Source organism: Ambystoma mexicanum, chromosome 10, assembly GCF_040938575.1.
Source record: "Ambystoma mexicanum isolate Mex_15411 chromosome 10, UKY_AmexF1_1, whole genome shotgun sequence".
Lineage (NCBI taxonomy): Eukaryota > Metazoa > Chordata > Amphibia > Caudata > Ambystomatidae > Ambystoma > Ambystoma mexicanum.
Window position 1 is genome coordinate 620,515,423 of NC_090932.1, and position 23,790 is coordinate 620,539,212.

The 23,790-nt window shown below is 44.6% G+C and overlaps 1 protein-coding gene across 8 annotated transcripts in view; it reads left to right on the forward strand.

Moving 5' to 3' along the window:
- The window catches only part of MFF (mitochondrial fission factor), a 532,802-nt gene that overhangs the window by 168,056 nt on the left and 340,956 nt on the right, over window positions 1-23,790 (forward strand). For all 8 annotated transcript variants that reach the window (XM_069618195.1, XM_069618198.1, XM_069618199.1 and 5 more), the window contains exons 3-4: window positions 4,348-4,565; window positions 13,899-14,071. In XM_069618195.1, the coding sequence (XP_069474296.1) occupies window positions 4,349-4,565; window positions 13,899-14,071 (390 nt within the window). In that variant the 5' untranslated portion in view covers window position 4,348. The remainder of the gene's footprint in view (window positions 1-4,347; window positions 4,566-13,898; window positions 14,072-23,790) is intronic.

Consider the following 23,790-nt stretch of genomic DNA (forward strand, 5'->3'; position numbering starts at 1 on the left):
CTTGTCTGGCTACACTTACTCAGAGGATTTCTGCCCTGTTCCCCCTCTTGCACTTGACTTATCGTACATCTTTTAAATGCCTTCTGTGCAGATCCCGAATTAATCATTTAAGGTGCAAGTAAAACCACCCACATCATTTAATGGTTAAGTAAAAGGAGAGAGCCCCAGGTAGCTCTCTTCTGCCATCTTGGCAACTTCAGCTTGGACAATAAGAAATCTGGTTGAGACCCTCACATGTCTGTTTGAAGCAGGCCTGAAACCAAACTCTTGAGCGGGTAAAAGCTATACAACTCTGGGTACACCCATATGCACAGATTTCAAATATCTCCATTCCGGTGAGAGATTCAGTGAAATGTTTGTCTTTCCAGTTCACTTCAGGCTTAACCGAAAATCTGATGAATACTAAGCCATGGCTTTCCAAATTTCTTGGTCACTATACATTTTTTAAAAAATCCATGGTTGGCTTGGAAGCCCAAATCTGTTGCGCATGACTAGCGAGAGCCTGTGTGTTTGGCTTGGCAGACCTAGTCCCTACAGGCTTTGAGAAACGCTGGATGCTGGAACCTAAAACACTGAAGCAACACAGCAGTCGCCACTTGACAAGCCATTTTCAGTTAATAAAAAAGAACTCTGTTCTGTTGATTAAGCTTGCAATTTTAGAAAATTGCCACATTGAATCGCATACCATTGTGTAATAATCACGTTGTTTCTTACTGCACTTTGAAACTGATAAGTGCTGTATGAACATGTATATTCTTTGTGTGTGGTGAGCAGCATGCTTGGTGGGATGCAGGTAAAGGTATGTGTGATCAAGTGTGTTTTGGAATGGTGCAGTGTTTGAGGTTTGTGGTGTGGTGAAAGACTGAAATTAGGTTGAATGAGTCTTGATGATCGTTTGAGTTGTTGTGGGATGAGTTTCAGCTGGGATTGTAGTCTGTGGTCCTTCTTGGTTCAGATAGCACCCTAATGGCAGTACGCAAAGGAGCAGCCCTTTGGTTTTGACAGGGGGGGGACGGGACGCCTGTGTGTACAGAAGGTATCCAACCTCTTCTTTTCCAATCGGATGCACGCATGCAGGGAAGCCAGCTGCCCCTGAATCAGAGATTTAAGATTGTTCTCAGAATACAACTCTTAATTACAATATGTTTCTAGTTTTCTTGTTTCTGAGAACGTGGGTTCACCTAGTTTTTTTCTAACTCTTGTCTAGTTGTCTGAAAGATCGTATTGCAGTTTGTATGTTTTCAGGACTTTTTCATTTTATGTAGTTACACAAACAAGATCTAGAGTATACAGACTGCAGTTTGTGACATAAGGTGGTCATCACTGAGAAGCACGCAGGTGAGGGTTCCATTGCTTGTTGAATGGTTTCTTGTATTGTGGAATGTTATTATAAGGCTGAAAGCGCTACCCTTAGAGATTCATGCCAAATGTGGGAGGTGTGTATGCAGTTTAGAAGCATTTTTTGTAAACATTATTTAGGGTTGATTAGCTGCCAAGGGTTTATAGCTGTTCAGTGGAGTGCCAAATTGCGGACATTCTGGGGTTGGAGTTTCTTAGGTAAGGCCTAGGCAACTTGATCTTGGGGTAAAGTAGGCTAAATAATAGTGCCTTCATACAGAGACCATCATAGTGATGTAAGTTGGTGTACCTTAGGTGGCGTTCAGAGATTCTGCTTGGGGTTTGGAGAGCAGTGAACCTTTTCCTGATGGAGCAGCACCACAGGGATTGTCCGAACTGGCCCTCTGACATTACTATTAAAACAGTTTGTGTATGCAGTAAGTTATTGTGCCTGTAGAGGAACTACAGAATGCTTATTTTTGCCACTTGAAATGTAACAGATTAGGCAAAGCATCGCTATATGTTCTTACCTGCTTTGGGTGGTCCAGGTGGGCAATTATCCAAAGCCTGGCCCCTACAATGCCCCCTCCCTGTCACTAGTGCGGACTTGTCGCTGTGCAGTAAACTACAGAAGAGTGGAATCTCCCTTCAGATGAATGTGCTATACCCTTCAATGCCGGCTGGAGCTTCCGATGTACAGCTATTTGGCAGGAAGTGCTGGATACCATGGGTAAGGTCTCCTTACTGGATAGGCTCGTTACAGAATGCATTTGTCCCTTAAACCCTCCGACTAGCTCAAAGACTCGAGGGTTACCTTTGTGGCCATAAGCCCCTCCTCCCCCTTCATTGCTTTGTCCCGGGCTCTGCATCCTTTGGACGCCAAGCCTGTTGATGCTGGGTCAGAAGGCTCAGCATCATAAAATGATGCCTAGCACTGAACTGGTTGGTGAACACATGAATTCAGGCTGTGCTTTGAGGATGAAGGTGCGATGCTGTCATTCCTATTTCTTTCTCAATCACCTACTAGGCTGGTGGGAGAGTGGAGTAGTGCATCAGACCATTTTCTTTGTTTTCCTGGCCTTCACCTACTGTTGGAAACACCTCAGTGAAGCTGAGGTGCAGGGCTTGTGCTTCTGATGATTGGGCTCCCTCTAGGTATGAATGCAGGTGACACGTTCATTTTTGTATCTGATTGAACATTTATGTGAATCCTCAACATTGCTTTTAACTGATTATACATCTTTATACTCCACATGAGTCTGCAATGTTATTATATAACTTAATGGATCTGGTTATGTATTCACATGATTCCTTATATAGAGGTGTACATCCTTCTGTATCCTTGACACATGTTTTCCATTTTATATAGCTTCACCAGGGGAATGGAGGTGATACTTTATATGGGTGGCCAAGATGGAGAGGTCCTTCTATATCGATATGGAGGTTCTGTTATAAAGAATACTTAAGTATAAAAAGCGAATGCTCTGAGCAATAGTTCATTCTAACTGTGATAAAGGAAAAATCAATAATGGCAGAGATCTTCTTCCTGCTGGTCCCCCAGCGGCTCGCTGTTTAATTGGACCTGTGGGTAGAAAGCCTGCTTCCTTGTGGCTCTGAACCTGTCACCCAGTCTGTCCCTCTTACAGTGGTGAGTGGTCGGCCTCAATACTGACTGACACCACCTTCTCTTCATTGAGGGGGGCATCTCACATGGGCCCATACTCTGGCGCTGACAACTGGACTTGAAGCAGGGCTTTGGGCTCCTGCCATGGAGATGAGCACTATAGTAGCAAGGGAATACTTACAGATAAATAGATGTTGGTTATACATCCGTTGCTTAGGTTAGTGAAGCCCAACTAAATAATCTTTGATTATTGGGTGTAATAAACTGGATTTCTCTTTATCTGAATTATTCTTCAAAATGTTAGTCTGGAGGAAGGGTGATTGGGGCATACCATTACATACATGCTACGACTGTAGTGCCTGTTACTGTTAATCCCCTTCCACCGAGCAACCTTACCTTCCAAAACCCATCTTGATATTGGTTCTTTCACTGGGATGCAAGAAAAGGACTGCAGTATAGGAAGCTGGCAGGAATATGAGGGTAGGGAACCTAAATCCACACATTTTCCTACCCTACGTTTTCTCAAATGGATTCCTAATTGGATGGTTTTGCAGGACATCCTTAGTCTGAACGAAGGTCAACTAATTACCGGTTTAAGAAGCACTATACCATTACATACATGCTACGACTGTAGTGCCTGTTACTGTTAATCCCCTTCCACCAAGCAACCTTACCTTCCAAAACCCATCTTGATATTGGTTCTTTCACTGGGATGCAAGAAAAGGACTGCAGTATAGGAAGCTGGCAGGAATATGAGGGTAGGGAACCTAAATCCACACATTTTCCTACCCTACGTTTTCTCAAATGGATTCCTAATTGGATGGTTTTGCAGGACATCCTGAGTCTGAACGAAGGTCAACTAATTACCGGTTTAAGAAGCACTATGCTGGTTAATTTTGTTTCTTAATGGGGTAGTATATTATTACACTGTGATAGAATTGCAGCTATAAGTTGTAATACTTTCCACTCTATTTATTATATATCTATCGGACATTGCGCTGAGTGGATATTATTTTGATTGACGGTCATAAAGATTAGTCTACACAATGTGCAAATGTCTACTAACTGTTAGGTGGTGGTAATGTTTCTAATATATATGAGTGTAGTAGTATTTTTAAAAGTTGCTTGTGGGGTTAGGAACATAAATTGCAGAGTTCCCATGCAAGAAGTCCTTTGTAAAGTATATCTGGTTTGCAGACATTTAATCTGAAAATCCATGGTGCAAAGAAAACTGTACATTACATGTTAAAATACTGTAATGATTATTATTAGTAATGTATCCCTGCTCTGGAACTAGCAGTATGGTTGCTGATTGGTCAAGCGATATTTGTTTGCATCCAGTTGTATTATAATGGCTAAACGCTGTTTGATATTTACTTTAACAGAATGAGCGTGGCAGTTTTCCCTTCTCCGACTGCTGAGATGGCAGAAATGAATCGGATTCAGTATGAAATTGATTACACGCATGGCATCAGTCAAAGAATGAGAGTCCCTGAAAAACTGAAAGTTGCTCCGACTAATGTAAATAGTGACCAAAGCCTGCAAGGTGGGCAAACAAATTCTGGTGCAATAATGCAAGTACCAGAGAGAATTGTAGTGACAGGTACGTTCAATGCTTGGATCTAAAGTCTGTGTAATTTAGTAAATCGTAAAACTGTTTTTGATCAACTGCAAAGTTATAAGCTGTCCTAAGTCTACCTTCAGGTGTATTGAAATTAAACATGTTTACATCGCCGATCTGTAATGTTGAGGCACGGAAGTAAAATACCCAAATAGGTAAAACAATGATTGCTGAAGACGCATTTTATGTGGATTTCATTCGAAATGGAGCCAAAAATAACAGCGCCTGTACTGGCTCTGGATGCTCGTTTTCTATTTCTGAGGACTTTATTCGCTTTGCCACAGCAGCAGCAAAGTGGGGGATTTGTTTCCATCAGGCTTGTGGAGTTGCTGTCTTGCCGACTTGGGCTCTGTGCGCACTGCGCTTTCTGCGGTGGCTGACTCTTCAGATGACTGCTCTTCGTGAGGTAACTTTCCGTTTCTTCAGTGAAGCAACACCATAGGCCGTGTCTGGTCGGGTTGTTTCTTTTTTTTCTCACAAATTGGTATTATTTCACATTAAGAACAACCTATCCCCTTGACTTCCCTCTTCCCTGACTCCCTGCCCCCTTGATAAAGAAATGTACCCCTTCCATACCCCTCTGTGATCAGTCTTCATGGGCCTATTCAGTTCCCTCTGGGCGTTGAGAACTCTCGCCTCGGAGGGGTGATACTTCGGAGTCACTCAGTTCCTTATTGTTCATGCTTTTAGATGAATACCAAAATCCTCATTCGTCTTGGGCACCAGGCAGCCCTGGCTCCTCTCTGAAGAAACCCCAAAACCAAGCTCCAGTCTGCTAGAAAGCTTTGGTGATCCCCTTATAGTGAATTGGATACCCATTCCATGGCTGCAATGTTCCACATTCTCCCCACCCATCCGTGCTCTATTTGGCATTTCTTTCGATTTACATTTTTGAGCCACCACTAAACGCTCCTGCCATCATTAAAATTGCATAAACCTGGCGCTGAGCTTGTTGGTAACGATTCCCAGCATCGCTTGCCCCTTGGTAACTCCTACTTTCGAATGCATTGTCCTCCCACGTATTCCTCATCTTAGATCTTAAATATATCCTTACCTTCAGCTTTGCTGCTTCGGAAATGTTTTCTCTCTCCACCAGAGGGCGCTCCACTCGAGGCGACAGCATCGATGTCCCTCGGCGGCATCCGTCGAGTGTCGACGTCATCCGTAGTATAAATGCCTCGAGCGCGCCCGTTGGCCTCAGTTCCGTTTTTCCGTTAGCTCCGCTTCGGATCGAAATAAAACGGCGCTTCAGTCTTAAGCGATTATGTCGTCTTCCTCGAACCCATCAACTCCGAAAACGGGGTTTAAGGAGTGTCTAAGGTGCGGCAGAAAAATGTCGCTGACCGACCCTCACCGTAACTGCCTCTGGTGTCTCGGGTCCGAACATCGGATCGATGACTGCGGTTCGTGCCAATCCATGACCCACAAGGCCTTGAAAGAAAGATGAGGTAAACTGGCGGTGGGGGAGGAATCCTCGAAGTTTTCTTCGAGAGGGAAGAAAGACTCGTCTGAGTCTTCGGCAAAACACCATAAAAAATCACGATCGAGGAGTAGATCAAGGAAGTCCTCTTCTTCTTCATCCAAAAAGGGGAAAAAGAGATGACACCGATCTTCTTCTTCCTCGACTTCGGAGGAAGTTATTACTTGTCCAACTAAACACAACTCCCCTAAAAAGTGGGAAGCATTTAGAGAGTCAATGATAAAAAATGTTGAGAACGCGGCCCAGACCCCCTCAAAAATTTCTGTTGAAGGTCATGCCTCTAGTCACAAAAGTGACAGAGGAAGGTCTAAAACTAAGAAGTCCGACAAGAAATTGTCGAGGCTGTCTTCTAGGGACTCTTCCCAGACACCTAAAAAGACACTCTACGAAAAAGATTTTCGATGTCGATAAGTCATTAAAGACTTCGACGAAAACATCTTCGAAGGCTGTCGAGTATAAAGGGTCGACGACCCAATAGAAAAAAGTCACGTTGAATATTTTGTCGACGACCTCGAAGACTTCTTTGACGGCGTCGAGTGTTTCGAAGACTACTTCGACAACATCGACTGCCTCGAAGATTTTTTCGACGCCATTTGTAGTGCCTTCGAAGAATACCTCGACAGCATCGAAGATAACGGCCACGACTTCGACCCCATCGACGCTTCTCTCAAAGTCGACACTAGGGTTGAAACATATTCCTGAAAACGGACATGTTTTTTTCCATACTATGTCATCTGTTTATGGAGAAATGTCATCAGAAAATGAAGAATATGAAGAACAAGATGAACCTGAGGTTACATCAGCAGGGGTAAAATATGGGACAAGAGATGTTCCAGAGGAATTCATAAATCCTCAATCAAAAATGCAGGATTTGTATGAATGTTTACAGTCTGCAAGTGGAATAGACACATCTCCTGAATATGAATTTGAGAGACCAGATCCAGCAGAACATGCTGATCCGGGTTACAGAAAACTCATGAATAGAGTAACAGAGTTTATGGGGTGGGGTAATAATGCACCTGTATACCAGGATGATGACATGACAGATATTTTGTCAGGAGGTCCTCAACCAGACCCCATACTTCCTTTTCATATTGCCCTGCAAAGGAGAGTAAATGCTGCTTGGGAAAGACCGGAATCTAGTCCAGCAGTAAATAAAAAATATGTGGCAAAATACAAACCTTGTAACTCTGACCCAGAGTATTTGAGTAAACATCCTTCTCCTGAGAGTCTGGTAGTTCAGGCAGCCACATCAACAAAAAATGCGGCATACCCCACTATTCCCCCTGATAGGGATGACAAGAAAATAGATACTTGGTCGAAAAGGATCTTTACATCAGGGAGCATGGCTCTGAAGTCTACCAATGTATCTTGTACATTGGCTAGATTTAATTATACTCTTTGGGACTGCATGTCAGCGGCAGCTCAACACATCCCGGAAGGAGAGGAACGTGATGGTTTCCTATCCATAATTAAGGATGGTAAGGAGGCTTCGGGAGAAGGCCTTCAAGCAGGTTTGGACACTGCTGACAGTATCAGCAGGTCCATGGCGTCTAGCGCAGTGCTACGCAGATTTGCGTGGCTAAGGAAGTCAGGTTTTGCACCAGATGTTCAATCTAGACTCCTTAACATGCCATTTGATGGCTCGAGGTTGTTTGGCAGCAAGGCGGATGAAAGTTTGGAGAAGCTGCAGACCTCCAAGGCAGCGGCAAAGTCACTTAGTGCCGCTATACGACAACCTCAGCAACGCCCCTACACAGGCTCATCTTCCTGGAGGGGTCGTCCCTTTCGTTTTTACTCCTCAATTGGGAGAGGAAGTGGACAGGCCAATCAAAGGGGGCAAAGCAAATTTCCTCGGGGGCGAGGAAGAGGTGCTAGATCTGCCCCAGCAGCAGCATCTGTCCCTTCAGCTGCTGCTGGAGCTGCCGCAAAACCACTCTGAGGTTTTGACTCACAAGACCCCAGTGGGAGGCAGGATCTCACAGCATCTGAAAGAATGGCGGGGCATTACTTCAGATGTTTGGGCACAGGAAACAGTATCCCAAGGTTACTGCCTTCCTTTTCTAAAGAAACCTCAGAATCACCCACCGGAATACAACTCTACCAAAAATCCAGACCCGCTCCTGTTGCAGGACGTTTTAACCCTGCTACAGAAAGGTGCAATAGAACATGTACCTGTAGCGGAGAGGAACAAGGGTTGGCATTCCCCATATTTCCTCATTCCAAAGAAGGACAGAGGACTGAGACCCATCTTGGACTTGAGAAACTTGAACAAGTTCCTCAGGAAGGACAAGTTCAAGATGGTCTCTCTTTCTCAGATCCTTCAGGCTCTCCAACTTCAAGACTGGTTGGTATCATTGGACCTTCAGGATGCTTACTTTGATGTGCCAATCCATCTCAAGCACAGAAAGTACCTGAGGTTCGCGATTGGCAATTCTCCCGATCTGTTTCGAGTTCTGCCTTTCGGGTTGACCTCCGCCCCAAGAGTTTTCACCAAGTTGCATGTCTACCCCTATTTGGACGATTGGATGATCGGGGCACGTTCTCCAGAAAAAGTCCAGGATCATCTATCCAAGACTTGCCACTTCCTTCACAAACTAGGGTGTTCTCTGAATTTAAAAAAGTCAAACATGATACCATCACAGAAGCTCCAGTTTATAGGAGCAGTCTTGGATACTCGTTTGGGCAAAGCCTCGCCTCCCGAAGAGAGAGCTCGCCACATTCTGCAGATGGTGACAAAATTCCAGAATGCCCAGTATCTACTGGCCTTCGATTTTCTCAGGTTGCTCGGCCTCATGGCATCCTGCAATTTTCTGGTGCCATAGGCCAGATTGAGGATGAGATCCCTTCAATGGGCCCTCGGGACTCAATGGTCCCAATTTTCAGGGGCAATGACAGATCTCTTACAAGTTCCAACCAGAGTAGCTCAGGACCTACAATGGTGGGTTTGCAAAGATCACATCCTCAAGGGACAATCTTTTTGGCAGCCATGGCCAGAGATCACTGTAGTGACGGACGCCTCACTCACGGGGTGGGGAGCCAACACCAACGATCTCACAATCGGCGGTCGTTGGTTTCCATCGGAGTCCAGACTACAAATCAACCTTTTGGAGCTGAGGGCGATCAGACTAGCGCTGAAGGCCTTCCTGCCCTCTGTACGGGGAAAGAATGTTCTGATCATGACAGACAACACAGTAGCCATGTACTACCTCAACAAGAGAGGAGGAGTAGGGTCACTGCCACTGTGCAGAGAGGCAAAGCAGGTCTGGTTCTGGGCATTACAAGAAGGGATCTCTCTATCTGCCATTCACCTAGCAGGAGAGCAAAACCCAGCGGCGGATGCTCTGAGCAGGCGGAGCACAGTCTCTCACGAGTGGGAGATAGCTCAGGAAGTCCTTATGGAGATCTTTGCCCTTTGGGGAACTCCTCAAGTGGATCTGTTCGCGACCATTGTCAACAGGAAGTGTGAACTGTACTGCTCAAGGGAATTTCCCCGAGAGGAGCTCTAGGAGACGCATTTGTAGTAGAGTGGGAATTTCCTCTTCTATATGCGTTCGCTCCAGTCCCTGTGATCCCTCAGGTAATCAGGAGGTTGGGAAAGTTCAGGGAAACCATGATCCTAATTGCCCCGGATTGGGCCAGGAGAACGTGGTACCCGGACCTTCTCGACATGTCCATCTGCCCTCCAATACATCTTCCAAAAAGAGAGGATCTTCTCTCGCAAGAGGGAGGTCACGTTCTCCATCCAGAGGTCAACATACTCAACCTTCACGCATGGCTTCTGAGAGGTTGAGATACAAGGATTGGGACCTTCCGGATGATGATATGGAGGTGTTGCTTTTGGCCAGGAGGCCAGCAACAAAATCTTTGTGCCAGTGTCGTTGGAATAAATTAACTGGTGCAGGGATAAGAATGTGGATCCTTTTGAATGTGACATTTCAATGGTATTATCTTTTCTATTACATTTAGCTAATCTGGGGCTCCAGGTTAAGACAGTAAAAGGATATGTAGCAGCACTATCTATCTTCAAGCGCTCATCAGAAGAAAGATCTTATTTTAAGATACCCTTCATAATACATTTTCTAAAAGGTTTAAACAATGTTTTTCCACCAGTACCTTTTCAAGTTCCTGTGTGGGATTTAAATTTGGTACTTACATTTCTGACATGTGCACCCTTTGAGCCTTTACATTCTTGTCCGTTAAGGCTTCTTACATTAAAAATATACTTTTAAATGCATTGACATCAGCCCGCAGAGTGAGTGAGTTGCAGGCACTTTCGAGTGGTCCTCCTCACACCATCTTTCATAAAGATAAAGTTGTCCTTCGAGTTAAACCATCTTTTCTGCCAAAAATAGTTTGACTCCTCTGTCACAGAAAATAATTCTACCTGCGTTCTACCCTCCTCCTCACACATGTAAGGAAGAGGAAGGACTGCATAGGCTAGATCCCAGAAGGGCTCTAAGCTTTTACATCTCAAGATTGTCAAAGATACGTCAGTGTGATAAACTTTTTGTGGGATACACTGGATGTAAATTGGGACTAGCCGTAACCAAACAAACATTATCAAGATGGATAATTTTAGCCATAACGGAGTGTTATAGGCTAGCCGGAAAAGATCCCCCTGAGGGCTTAAGAGCCCATTCAACTAGGGGCATAGCAACTTCAACAGCACTTAAGAGGGGTGTCCCTGTGCAAGATATTTGTGCAGCAGCTACATGGTCATCCATGCATACTTTCATCAAACATTATGCTTTGGACTCGACTACATCTCAAGGAGGTTTATTTGCCAAATCTGTACTACATTCGGTACATGACTAAAAGACATCTGTACTCCCGCCTCCAATACAAAACTGCTTTGGGAGTCTATCTAAGATGAGGAATACGTGGGAGGACACAATCCATTCGAAGAACAAGTTACTTACCAACTGTAACGTTCTTTCGATTGGATGTTCCTCCCACGTATTCCTCATCGACCCTCCCATCCTACCCCACAGTACAGTTTACGTGGTTTACACTCTAAATTCTTTCAAGGCTTGGGTCAATAAGAGGCACGCCTTTGTTTATAATACATGGGCTCTGATAAGAAAAAACAGAACTGAGGCCAACGGGCGCGCTCGAGGCATTTATACTACGGATGACGTCGACACTCGACGGATGCCGCCGAGGGACATCGTCGCCTCGAGTGGAGCGCCCTCTGGTGGAGAGAGAAAAAATTTCCGAAGCAGCAAAGCTGAAGGTAAGGATATATTTAAGATCTAAGGTGAGGAATTGGTGGGAGGAACATCCAATCGAAAGAACGTTAGTTGGCAAGTAACTTGTTCTTCACCCCCAGAGTGTCCTTTATTGCTTCCTGAATAGTCCCTCAGAATACCTGAATGTGCGGCCGTTCCCACCAGATGTGACTCCAGGTTCCCATCACCCTGCATCCCCTCCAACCCAAATTGGATACCGACTTATAAATTCTATGCACCTTAGCAGGAGTTAAGTGCCACTGCAGCATGAATTTCACCCAGATTTCCTGAATCTGGAGAGACCTTGCAAGCTTGGGTATATATCTCCACAGCTGTGTCCAGTCTCCTTCGTCTATCTGATTTCCTCTTGCTTCTTCCCAGTTCACCATATATTTTCTCTCCCCAGGTTCCTCCCCTTGTTTTGCCATAGAGTAGATTGTCCCCACTAAAGGTTAATTCCCAGTGTCTGTCGCCAAATATTTCTGAAATGGGGTCAGAGCTCATGTTGCTCGGTTTCCTCATTGGTGGTTGCATCACCCAGTGTCTCAGTTGATAATACCTGTACCTCTCACCTTCGTCTACCCCAAAGTCCTCTTTACATTGGGTTCATGTTTTAATTTCCATCCCCTAAAACATATCCCACATTTTATAACAACCTCCTCGCTGCCATTTACCAAAACTCTTTCCATTCAGCCCTGGGGAGAATTGCGGATACCCAAATATGGGTGTAAACAGCGATGGGTAGGTGGTGAAGCGGGCCCGCCTAATTCATTCGTCCTTTGGTTCCCCTACATCAGAGGTTATCCTAGTGTGGTACATATTGGGTGGTCTGTCTTCCTTTGGCTTCCAGAGGACCTCTGCCAGATTTTCTCCCACCACTGCCCCGTCCATTAGCTGCCACACCTTCTCCCTTTCATCCCTCTGCCAGTTTCTAATCACTCTCGCCTGTGCCTCTAGGAAGTATACTTCAAAGTCTGGTTCTCCCATTCCCCCTCTGTTCCTAAGCATCATCACCCTTTTCCATAGTCTTGGTTTTTGTGGTGCCAAATATACCTCCCCATGTATTTCTTGAGGTTAATAAAGGACGGAGGGACCCGTGTGGGGAGGGTCACAAAATAATAGTTGGGGAAGAATGACCATTTTCAATACATCCCCATCCAGGTGATGGAGACTGGGCCCCAGTCGGCCAGCTTGTTTTTAATATTTTCCAGTAGTGGTGGGTAATTTGCTGAGTAGGACGTTTCCATTGTGTTAGTGAGGTTAATCCCCAGGTATTTTATGTCAGTTTACCCACCTATATGGGATCTCTTTTCTAAGCTCCTTCTCCTTATCGAGAAGTGTCGTAATGTTTAGTATTTTAGATTTATGGGTGTTTATCTTGAGTCCTGCTACCTCTTTGAAACTCTGCAGCTCTCACTCTATGGCCCTAAGGGAAGATTGCGTCTTCTGGACGATTATTAACATGTCCGCAAAGGCAGCAATTTTGTGTTCCCTTCTCCCCGAATGGTATGCCCTCTATTTCCTTATTGGTCCTCATTGCTGCCATTAGGGGCTCCAAATGAATCGCATACAATAATGGTGAAAGTGGACTTCCTTGTTTCGTGCCCCTCTGCATCTTTATGGGGTCTGACAGCTGGCCATTTATTGCTAGGTGTAACGACGGTTTCTTGTAGTTGGCTTTGGCCTTCGATAAAAACATCTTGCAGAAGCCCATCTTTTCAATGGTGAGGAACAAAAAGTGCTATTCCACTCAATCGAAAGTCTCTTTGGCGTCTAAGGCTATGGGTAGGGAGGGGATATTTGTATTAACCTTTTCTACGAGGTGCGCAATACTCTTTGTGTTGTCGCTCGTCTGTCTGCTATCTATCTTTCTATCTATATTTATTTTTATATGGCCCTTACGCCCATAGGCCTCAGAGCGCTCAGAAAGACAGACAAAACATTAGTACAGCAGAGGTCCTAGAATCCTAGGATCAAAGGGGTTGACAATTACTTAAGCTGTTCCTTCATCAAACAGCCATGTCTTAAGTTGTTTCTTAAATATATCAACAGACCCACCGTTTTTCATGGGGAGTAACCTGTTACATAGCTATATTTTTTGTTTTTTAACTATAAATGCACACAGGTGAAAACAATTTGAGGATGCTGTCGGCTAGAAAAACCATAGACGGTAGCGTGTAAACGTTCTAGATTTATCCTTTTGCTCGGACCCCCCTGTCGACTCCTAATTTAAGATTTAGTAAGCAAGTTGTACTACTCCGACCAACCACAACACAGTAAACTATGCATGGAATGACATTCTAAAACAGATACATGTTGCTCAAATGTTATTACTCGTGAGTAACATTTTCCTTATTGCACAATTTTCAGAACATAAATGTATTTATTTCCCTATGTATGACAAAAGACAAATAACATTCTTCCAGCTTTTTATCTTGAGGATTGCGTTATGCTTGCACATCTGTACAAGAGGGTTAACAGGGGGGCCAGTATTGTTATGGCTGTATAACTGTGATATATTTCATACAGATACTGAGTACAAATACTTCCAAAAATAGGCAAAGTATTTAACACAATTCTTGTAAAATTATTTGACTGTTGTAGGTGACAATGAAGACATTCCGTTTGGAAGACCACCGGATCTCGACCTCATCCAGACAACCCCATTTGAACCTTTATCTTTAAAAACACCACCACGTGTTCTTACCCTTAGTGAAAGACCACTCGACTTCCTAGACTTGGAGCGACCCCTCCCTGTGACGCCTCAAAATGAAGAGGCAAGTGATTTTTCATATACACTTTATCATTTATCTTAACTTCAGTAGCAGAAATGTAGCTCTGTTACATAGCAATTATTTTATTTAAGGCATTTGTAATCGTACACATGAAGAAATTACTTTTGAAGTTTCTGTACATTGTTTGCAAAATCATCATGTTTTTCTTATCAATACTATGTTGGGGTCTGGGAAATCCTGAATGATGATCTAGTATGCATTTGCAATAAATGTGTTCTGTTATTAATATCAAAGTTATTTTTTTACAGCTTTTACAAAAGTACAATACTTTAATTTAATTATGTCCGGGTTACTGCTGGACATGTTCTTTCATCATATCTACAAACATTTTTATCTTTTCTGTGGCACCCCACTCCATAATGCATTGTTATATTTAGGAGGGCCCTGCATTCAGTGCAATCACATATCCCATAAAAACATTATTCCCAAATGGTCAGGTGCACGGTGAATCAAAAAGGTGTGTGTGTGTGTGTGTGTCAGTGTCACCCAGGAAGGGAGTGGGACAGTCTGCTTCCATTCCACATTCGTGGGGCTTGAATGAAACCAGTAGCTGTCCCTCATTGGACAACTACTGATTGTTTGAATGGTGCAGATCCTTTCCATTGGCGGGCTTGGATTGGCTTGCAGGTTGGAGTTTTGGATAAGAGGAAGACTCCTGTAGCCATTTCTTTAGATCGGTGTTGGAGCCAAGAATCCCTCGTAGACGAACAGCCGACTGAAGATCCAAAGAAGACTCCGGAAGAGGCCTAACATCCCTTCCTGCGTCTTGCCCGATGAAGCACATTCGGGCTACCTGATCTCTGAAGACCCTAAGCAGTGCTTCAACCCTTGGACTAGTGGGACCAACTAGTCTCAACTCCTTCTTGAGGGTCCAGCTGTCATAAGCCTTCTGAAGTGTCCCTGTAACATCCAGTGGACTGACAAGTTCTCTCATGGGCTGCCTCGCCAGAAGCGTCGTCATTCTGCGGGTTGCACCAGGAACTTCGGTGGTCTCCAACTTGTGTTACAAGTGGCATTAACTGCGCAATTTAGCATCCCAGCATCAAGGGATCCTTGCCTAGCAAAGCTTCTTCAACTGCAACTCGCTTTCCCCCCCGTCTTGTGAAGTGTCCTGAAGATGCCTGCATCGATTAATCTTTAATTTCTTCATCGCCTGGCGTTGTATCTTGCATCTGGACCTGATCAGAATAATCCTTGCCCCTGCAGCTCCTGGGCACTGCTAACCGGAACCAACAGCAGGAAATCCAACCTCCAACGACCTTCCATTTGCCATCCACATCCCGTGTAATACAGCCATATATCCAGTCAAGAAAGCAAAGGGGGGTAGTTGGAAGATGATGCAAGATCTACGTCCTCTTAATGACTTGGTGCAGAAGGAGTTTCCGGTAGTTCCAAATCCGGCGACAATCTTATGTAGTATTCCCAAGACGGCGACGTACTTCAGTGGCGGATCTGAAGAATGCATTCTTCTCAATCCCACTTCACCCTGATTCATGGTATCTCACTGCATTTATGCATGGTAAACGGTGCTTTGAGCGCACGGGATTGCCTCAAGGGTACTGTGAAAGTCCAAGTATTTTCAATGGAGTACTGCATGCAGACTTGAGAAATATTCAGGTGCCTAGCACAATCGTCCAGTATGTGGATGATATGCTGGTATGTAGTGAAAATGAACATCCATGCAGGAGGGATTCTGTTGCATTACTGCAATTGCTGGCTCACAAAGGATACACGGCAGATAAAAAGAAGCTACAATACTGCCGACAGGAGGCACTGTACTTGGGGTAGCTTATTCCTGCAAACAGGGAAGAAATATTACCAGATAGGGTGGTGGCAGTACGTGCCACCCCTAGGCCCAGTACTGTCAAGGAAATGCAACAGTTTTGGGGCTTATGTAATTATTGTAGGGCATGGATCCTAGACTACGCAGCCTACACAAGGCCGCTGTTACAAAGTCTCAGAGAAGGACAGAAGACCAAAAATTGTAAATTGGAATGGACTGAAGAAATGAATAGACAATTTGAGGACTTGAAGGAAGCTATTTCCACAGCCCCTGTTTTAGCAACTCTGGATTATACACAGGAGCTTTATTTATTTATTTTCCCACTCTGATGGACGGCTCATGATGGCAGTATTGACCCAAAAGAGCACAATGGGCCACAAGCAATTGGCTTATAGTGGGACCCTCGACTCTGTCGTGCAGGGACAGTTTGTGTGCGAACAAGCACTCGCAGCGGCTGCATTTGCGATAGAGAAAAGTTCCACAATTGTCATGGGGTGCTCTATTACCTTGTTTGTGGAACATTCACTATTTGCCATTTTGGAAAAGTCTAAATCGACCTTGACGACTAAGAGATCCTCTGCATATGAGATTATAATGTCCAAACATCGTATTCATTTAGTAAGGTGTAGGATGGTGAATCCCACCACATTTTTGACAGAGGCATCCACTGATGATGACCTGAAAATGCATGACTGTGCTACATACGAGGGTGAAGAGGGGAGTAAATCTAAAGCTAGAGACAGTGCATTGACGGAAGGAGAGATCCTATATGTTGATGGGTCATCAACAATTGACCAGGAGACGGGGCGGAGGCATACAGAGGCGGCAGTGGTGCACGGTAAAGGTGGGGGGGGGGAGCATGAAGTTCTGATCATGAAATGGTTACCTATGCATTATTCAACTCCGGCAGAGGAACTTGTCGCTCTCATTGAGGCATTAAGAGCTTCTTAAGGGCAGTGTGTCACCATCAACTCAGACTGCATATCTCACAACAACCGTGCATGCAGGTCTATCTCGATGGAAGAAGAGAGGGTTTCGGAGGGCAGATAGCTCTCCGTTGCAGCATGCTAGGCTGTTGGAAGACCTGATTTGAAGCCTTATCATGGCCCTGCGCTGTGGCAGTGGTCAAATGTGCTGCCCATACTAATGCCACAGATGAAATCTCTAAGGGCAACGCAGCTGCAGACCAGGCGACAAGTTGGCATCCTATCTCCCAGATACAATGTTAAGAGTATATAGTGACCACCCCTGTAGAAAGCGAGACCACAGTTCCATACACTGCATTGCCCATTTCACAGATTATAGAGTTGCAAGGCAAAGTGCCTGAGGAGGAAATGGAGCTATGGTTGCAGAGGGGGATGTAAACCGTCTCCCGCCGATTTAGTGTGGAAACAGGAGAGTACTGGGAAGGTGGTCTTGCCCCAAGAATTACTCAGTGGCATTTGAGCAACTACATTTCCCCTCCCACTGTTCCAAATAACATATTGTGGCAGATATCCAGGAGGACTGGTTTCTACCTCCAGGAGAGCATTTCTGAAAAAGCAATACACTCTGACATGCCAAAGTTTCAGCACAGGGATGACATTACGGACATTAAGAGGTACATCCCCTCGCCATATGGGGCCGTCCCGTGAACTGCATATAGAGTATGCAGATATGGGGGAAAGGTCCAATGGATGTAGGTACCTTATTGTGGTGGTTTGCCCCTTTTCAAGGTTGTTGGAGGCAGGACCATGTGCATACCCAGATGCAAAGTGTGCAGCACGGTTCCTGGTCAGAAGTGTTTCCACGATGGGGCGTATGCGAAGTATTGATCAGATAATGTCACGTTTCTTTAATGCTCTATTTCAGCATACCACAGCGCTATTGGGCATAAAACATTGAATGCTCATTTTACCACCCTCAGGCTAATGGCGTTGTGGAGAGGATCAATGGGCCTTTGAAAAGTAATTGTGTTCCACGTTGAAGAAAAACTGGGTACACTGTTTGATCTTGGCCCTCTTCAGTTTACGCACAAAGCATAGTAAGGACCACCATTTGACACCACATGACAGTCACAGGCAGGCGCAAGCAAAGCCCCAAATCCCCTGTGAGGAAATCGTCAAATGCACATCAAACAGCGACAGTACTAAGAGAGGAATTTAGGGAATATTTAACAGTACTAACACGTGCTATCAAATATATCTCTCGACAGATTGCGCCACCCAGGCGCAAAGGACAGGACACACTGGAAGGGACAGCAACTGCAAACATATCTGCCACAACTGAACCATTATTGCCTGGGGAGCTGATCTACGTAAAAAACGTTGTGCGTCGATGCAACAATCCCAGGTTCCAAGGTCCATATGAGGTGGTGTTCTGTATACCTCTCGCCGTCCGCGTGAAGGATTTAAGATATTGGGTGCATCTCTCGGATGTCCGAAGAGCACCTGAGACAAGGCAACGCTCAATCAACAGAGTAAGGACCTAATCAAAAAAGTTTTAATAAAGGTCCATGCCAGTATGGTGTGCAGTGGCAATTTTGAAGTCATGAACCCGGTCGGCCCTTGTCGGAAAATTGTTTCTCTTTCTCTCTTTCTCTCTTTCTCTCTTTCTCTCTTTCTCTCTTTCTCTCTTTCTCTCTTTCTCTCTTTCTCTCCCTCTTCGCCTCCCCCATGATATAAAAGAGTCAATGTCTCACTTTTTGCCGGCCACCCAAACACGTTTTCTTTACGAATAAAATGGGAATTACGAATGATGTATGATTTTTGTAAGGCGTTGGCCTTTGTCAGCATTTCTGATATAGGGTACTCGAATCATTGAACAGCTGGTACTCCGATATGCATACTGCAGGAAGAAATGTGATTAATGAAAGCTGTTATGTGTGTGCACTTATCCGAAAACACAAGGGTGTTCCTGAACAAACTAAGTTAAAGGTATCATTTAAATAGCTATCAGCAATAGTTCAACTGGTAGCCTAAACAGCAGATTATATCAAATTGTCAGTATTTCATTTTCTGGTATCTCACTGCTGAAGGTAACCTTATGAGACTAAAGTAGATACATATTAAACAAGAACTTTCTTGTATTTTATTGTTTGTAACAAAAAACATACCAATTTAATAAGTACAAATGACATCAAAGAACATACATAAATAACACAGTTTATAGAAAAAGAACACACTGATTGACCAATTACGTCAATGAACACCGAGTCATGCAAAATTTAGGAGAAATAGGGGTACAACCCCAGAGCAGATTGTTCATATGTAACCCATATATGCCAGTTGCCACAAAAAATGATTTAGTATTGGCAGACAAGATGTCGAGATAGAAATGAAACTATCCCGCATGCATCTGGGGCTCCTAAGGTTTTAGTTCCACATCCAGTCCCATTTACAGAGGCACAATGCCTGGTAGATCTTGCACTATGTAGGAAAAAGGACACATGCCAGGCACACAACGTGCAATGGCAATGCGAAATACAGCAAGTGTCTACAAGTACCATATTTTTCCCTGGGAGGTCACTCGCATGTCAAGGACAAACGGCAGGGCACCACAGTGACCTGCCCAGCAGATGGACTGTTGGAGTACAGCAAAGAAACAATAGCCCAAGTAGAGACTGTGTGCGAAAATATGGTCACCATACTTCACATGGCTGACATGGATTGCAACAATGGAGAAGCCAGTGGAAATACATAGGGCCATAGACTATGAACTTTGTTTTAGCAATAAAGGAACAGTTCCGGTTGCTGCAAACACACAGTTCAACCACACTCTTGTGATCCCTGATATGACGAAAGGTACGGCAGCAGTGATGGATTACTACTTGCTTTGTGGCCAACGAGCCTTCTTGCAGCTTCCACCATCCTCGAGGGGCAAGTGTTCACTGGCCACCTGTCATGACCCTTGCCCCTGGCCCTCACTGTCAAGTCAGTCTTCCAGTTAGGGCCAGGTCAAAGGCCTTAAAACCTCATCCAAGACTCTCTTGGAGTCAGTCCTGGCGCCTTTGGCTCCAGGCTCATAACCATCATTGGACTATTTACGGACTATATTACCTGGAATACTTTACCTGAGACTATTTAAACCGCACCCAAACAGCAGAACATGCTTTGCGTTATTCTGCTGTGGGCAACGTAACGCTCGCCGTGTCCAGTTCTTTGATGCCACCTTACCTGAAACCAAGGACCTGCAGAGAGAGAAAGAACACTACGAAACTTACCTGGAACAGTATCCTGTCTTCAATCCATCGCTGACTTCAGTTCCACTCACCTGAAGGTACGAACTCCATCATCCGGCACCGCATGCATCCTGGAATACCATAACCTGAAAAGAGGAGAAAGAAAGACAGCATTAGTAAGCGTTTACTCACGTTTCCTCCTGAATGAAGAAAGCCACACAGTTCTTACCTGGGTAGTCATCTCCTGGTCAGTATCATTGCTGGAACATTACGGCGCTCAGTGACGAACATCGCAACCTGCAAGGAGAGAAAAGACACAGGTTAGCAATATAAAAGGCAAAACAACGCTGTGCCTCGCACATTACTCACCGGACAGCATCGTGCACATCCCCCTTTCGCCTAGCGGCCCATGCTCATCTTCAAACTGCATGAAAACACCAAAATACCTTTCCATACCTAAAAGGAAAGAAGCAAGACATTATTATTTGTACTAAGAGGAACATAAGAACTGCATATAAAGACTGTAAAGCAGCAAACCTACGGAGTCGCAGCAGGCCTGGATTACCACAGGGGGGCTTGCACCAGTGAAGTAACTTGGTCGCTGCTCGTGCCCCTGCCACGAGGAGCAGGACGGAGAATCCACCTTTTACAATAAAGACCCATCTTTAACTGGAGGCCTTACCAAGGGACCGGGAGAGGGTTCGAGAGTGCAAATCATCCAACCAGGGCTGGGTGGCATCCCCGTGGATACCAGGTGAGCGTAACACCACCCTGCTCTCAGTGCTACTAGTAATGCCGGAAGAACACCTCAAGGGAGAAGAAATTCCTGTCAAGGTGCAAACAGTCACTCCAGCACCTAAAGAAGCAGAAAGAGACTTGCAGATCACACAATTTCATATGCTGCCAGCAAAAAAACGATTTCAACAGTGCGGAAGAAAGAAGAGATCAAACTATGTGTCGAAAGACACTTCTGCACTGCTCAGAGGAATACCTGACGAGTTTCGACTTTTTAGCTCATTAGATACTTTCTTTTGATCTTTTTTGGCTCCTGGGGTACAAGCAGCTGCAAACGCCAAGTGGGTGCAGATAGTCCAATGGGAGTTAGTCCAGCTGGCCAATGACACAGAGAATGGGTTCAACGCCATCAAAGTAGAGCTCAATGCATTGAGACTCATGACTGTGCAGAACTGTTACATGCTGGATTTGCTAACAGCCATAGAAGGAATGTGTAAAAAGTTGGGAAGCAGCTGCTGCACTTTTGTACCACCAGAGGATGCTGAGAATGGGTCACTATTCCACATCATCGAGTCGGTGCACAATCTAGGTGTTCAAATGAAGAAAGAAGGTGGAGTTCAGAACATGGATTGGCTATCGCTTGCCTTTGATTGGGACCCAACATGGCTTGAGGCAGCAGTAAAAATACTGGTGCCTTTTATCGTAGTCTTCTTGGTCCTCTTCTGCACGTTCCAATTGGGTCTCCAATGTTGTGTCAATCTAGTTCCTTATAGTGCAAAGATGATGGTATCAATTGGAGGATGTAAACACCTGGCCATACAATAAACAGCGAAACTCAAACTGATATTTTTGGGGTTGTAGATATGTCGGGTGGGGATGAGTTAGTTACTGTACAAGTAACGAAAGGGGGGAATGTTGGGAAGGAACTAGGGTCCTACTGCACCACCAAGCGCTTTAGAATTAGGCAAGACCTCTTTTAGGTGCTATAGGCACTGGGAAGGCTCTCTCATGCAGATATAATCACATACTCGGACATGGGCAGGCACTGAAGGACATGGGCAGGCACTGAAGAAGGACATGGGCAAGCACTGAAAGAGCCATTTATTGTTTAAACATAAGGCGCAATTGACTATTAGCTGAATACATTTGTAAATATCAGATCCTATGCATTTGTAAAAATCTTAGTACGGTAGATGCAAAAGTCGTCCTCCCTTCCTTCCAAGAAAAATGTGGCCTGTACTAAAAATGAACTACAGGCATTGTCATGGTATTCGCTAGCTGGCACTGGCAGAGCACACGTGACTCACCAGCTGTTTACTGTCTGTCAAAGGGCCCATGCAGACTAAAAATAGATTTTACATGCTCTGTGCGACAAACTGCAGAAGTATGAAAATATGGTTTAAGCAAGATTACAGGACCAGATAAAAACATGAGTAGAATGAGTGAAACATGGAAAGAATGGTATTACCCAAATTGACCTTTTACAATTGACCTTATGCACAATTGACCTAATTAAAGTGGTCCTAATTGACCCTCTGAACAATTGACCTTTATATTATTTTAGTTATTTTATATATGTATTGGGTTGGTTTTGGATTATAAATAATATAAGGGGATTGGGTGGGAGGTTGCTGGGGTCAATTCTCCCGAGGTCAATTGTGAAAAGGTGTGTGTGTCTGTCTGTCTGTCTGTCTGTCTGTCTGTCTGCATGTAGTAATGGTTAAGGTGCTGTTTCCATAAGATCACTTTTTGGGTGGCTTATAACTCTGCTCCCCCTGGACGAATCCTTACCAAAGTTTGCAAAAAAAGTATATGGGCCACTCTGAATTTTTCCCCAAAGTTTGGTAAGGATTTGTCCGGGGGGGGCAAAGTTATAGGGGGGTCCCAAACTTATTTCTTTCCCATAGATTGAATGGGGCAAAAACTTTGCGCACGGCTACAGGGCAAACCAGTGGACAGATTGTCATCAATTTTGCAGCAGGGGCTTATTCCCCAAAGCATGCTTTTGTAAATTTTGTGAGCAATCATACTGTACTTTCCTTTTTAAAGCGATCAAAAAGTAGCAGTTTAAGAATTAGTGATATCCATGTCCGCTCCGCGGTCCCACTTCCCTGTTCGCTCAGTGGAGAAGATTTCTATTGGCTAATCTCTGGCATGCTGTACGTCAAGATGTAGCGCTTTCACAGATTGGTTCTGCCGCAGCGTCAAGTGCATAGCTTTCTTTTGATACGGCCGCCATGGTCATTTAGTTATTGTGTTGAACGCCGAAATTCCTGCAAACAAACCCTTATGGAACACTGTGTCGAAAGGTAAGCATTACTTGTATGTGGCAATAGGAAGTGAAACAGTGCTTTATTCTTGTTACCAATATCTTGTTAATATTGCTTCATTGTATTGTAATATTTGTAACCAAGATATGTCTGTAACAAGCGCCACGATGCCCCCGGGCTGACGTGCGCTCTACAAATCTGAATAAATATCGTCCCGTACAGTGAAACTTGGTAGGCAACGTACGACAAGCACTTACTGCGTCTATGTAAGAAGCCACCACCAAAGGTAGTGCGGTTAGACTGGCGTCCTATGTTTTGGAAGCTGAGGCAGCCACCTGCACGGATTCGTCAACACCGCGCGACTGCACGTGGTTGGGTGTAACAGTTGTCATTGACTGCTGATATGTTGTTGCAAAATGAGAATGTATTTGCGTTCGGAGTGAAGGTCAGTTCATTTTTTCAATAGGCGCTCAGTATGGGCGCACATGTAGCAAACCTCATCAGGGTCAATTGTTTTTCAACCTTGACGTACACGGAACAGAGACAGAAAGAATGTAGGGAGTCACAGTTTGTGAAACATTCCCTTTGATAAGTTATGCTTCAAAAAAGGTTTGTGAAGCTCATGAAATATCAGTTCCCGAGGACTTCTTACTGCAAACAACTACTGTGTGATTGCGGAAGCCGAAATGGAGCCGGTGCACATAATGTAAGCTTATTTCCTAGGCCTGTAAGCCAAACTGCCATTATTTACTTA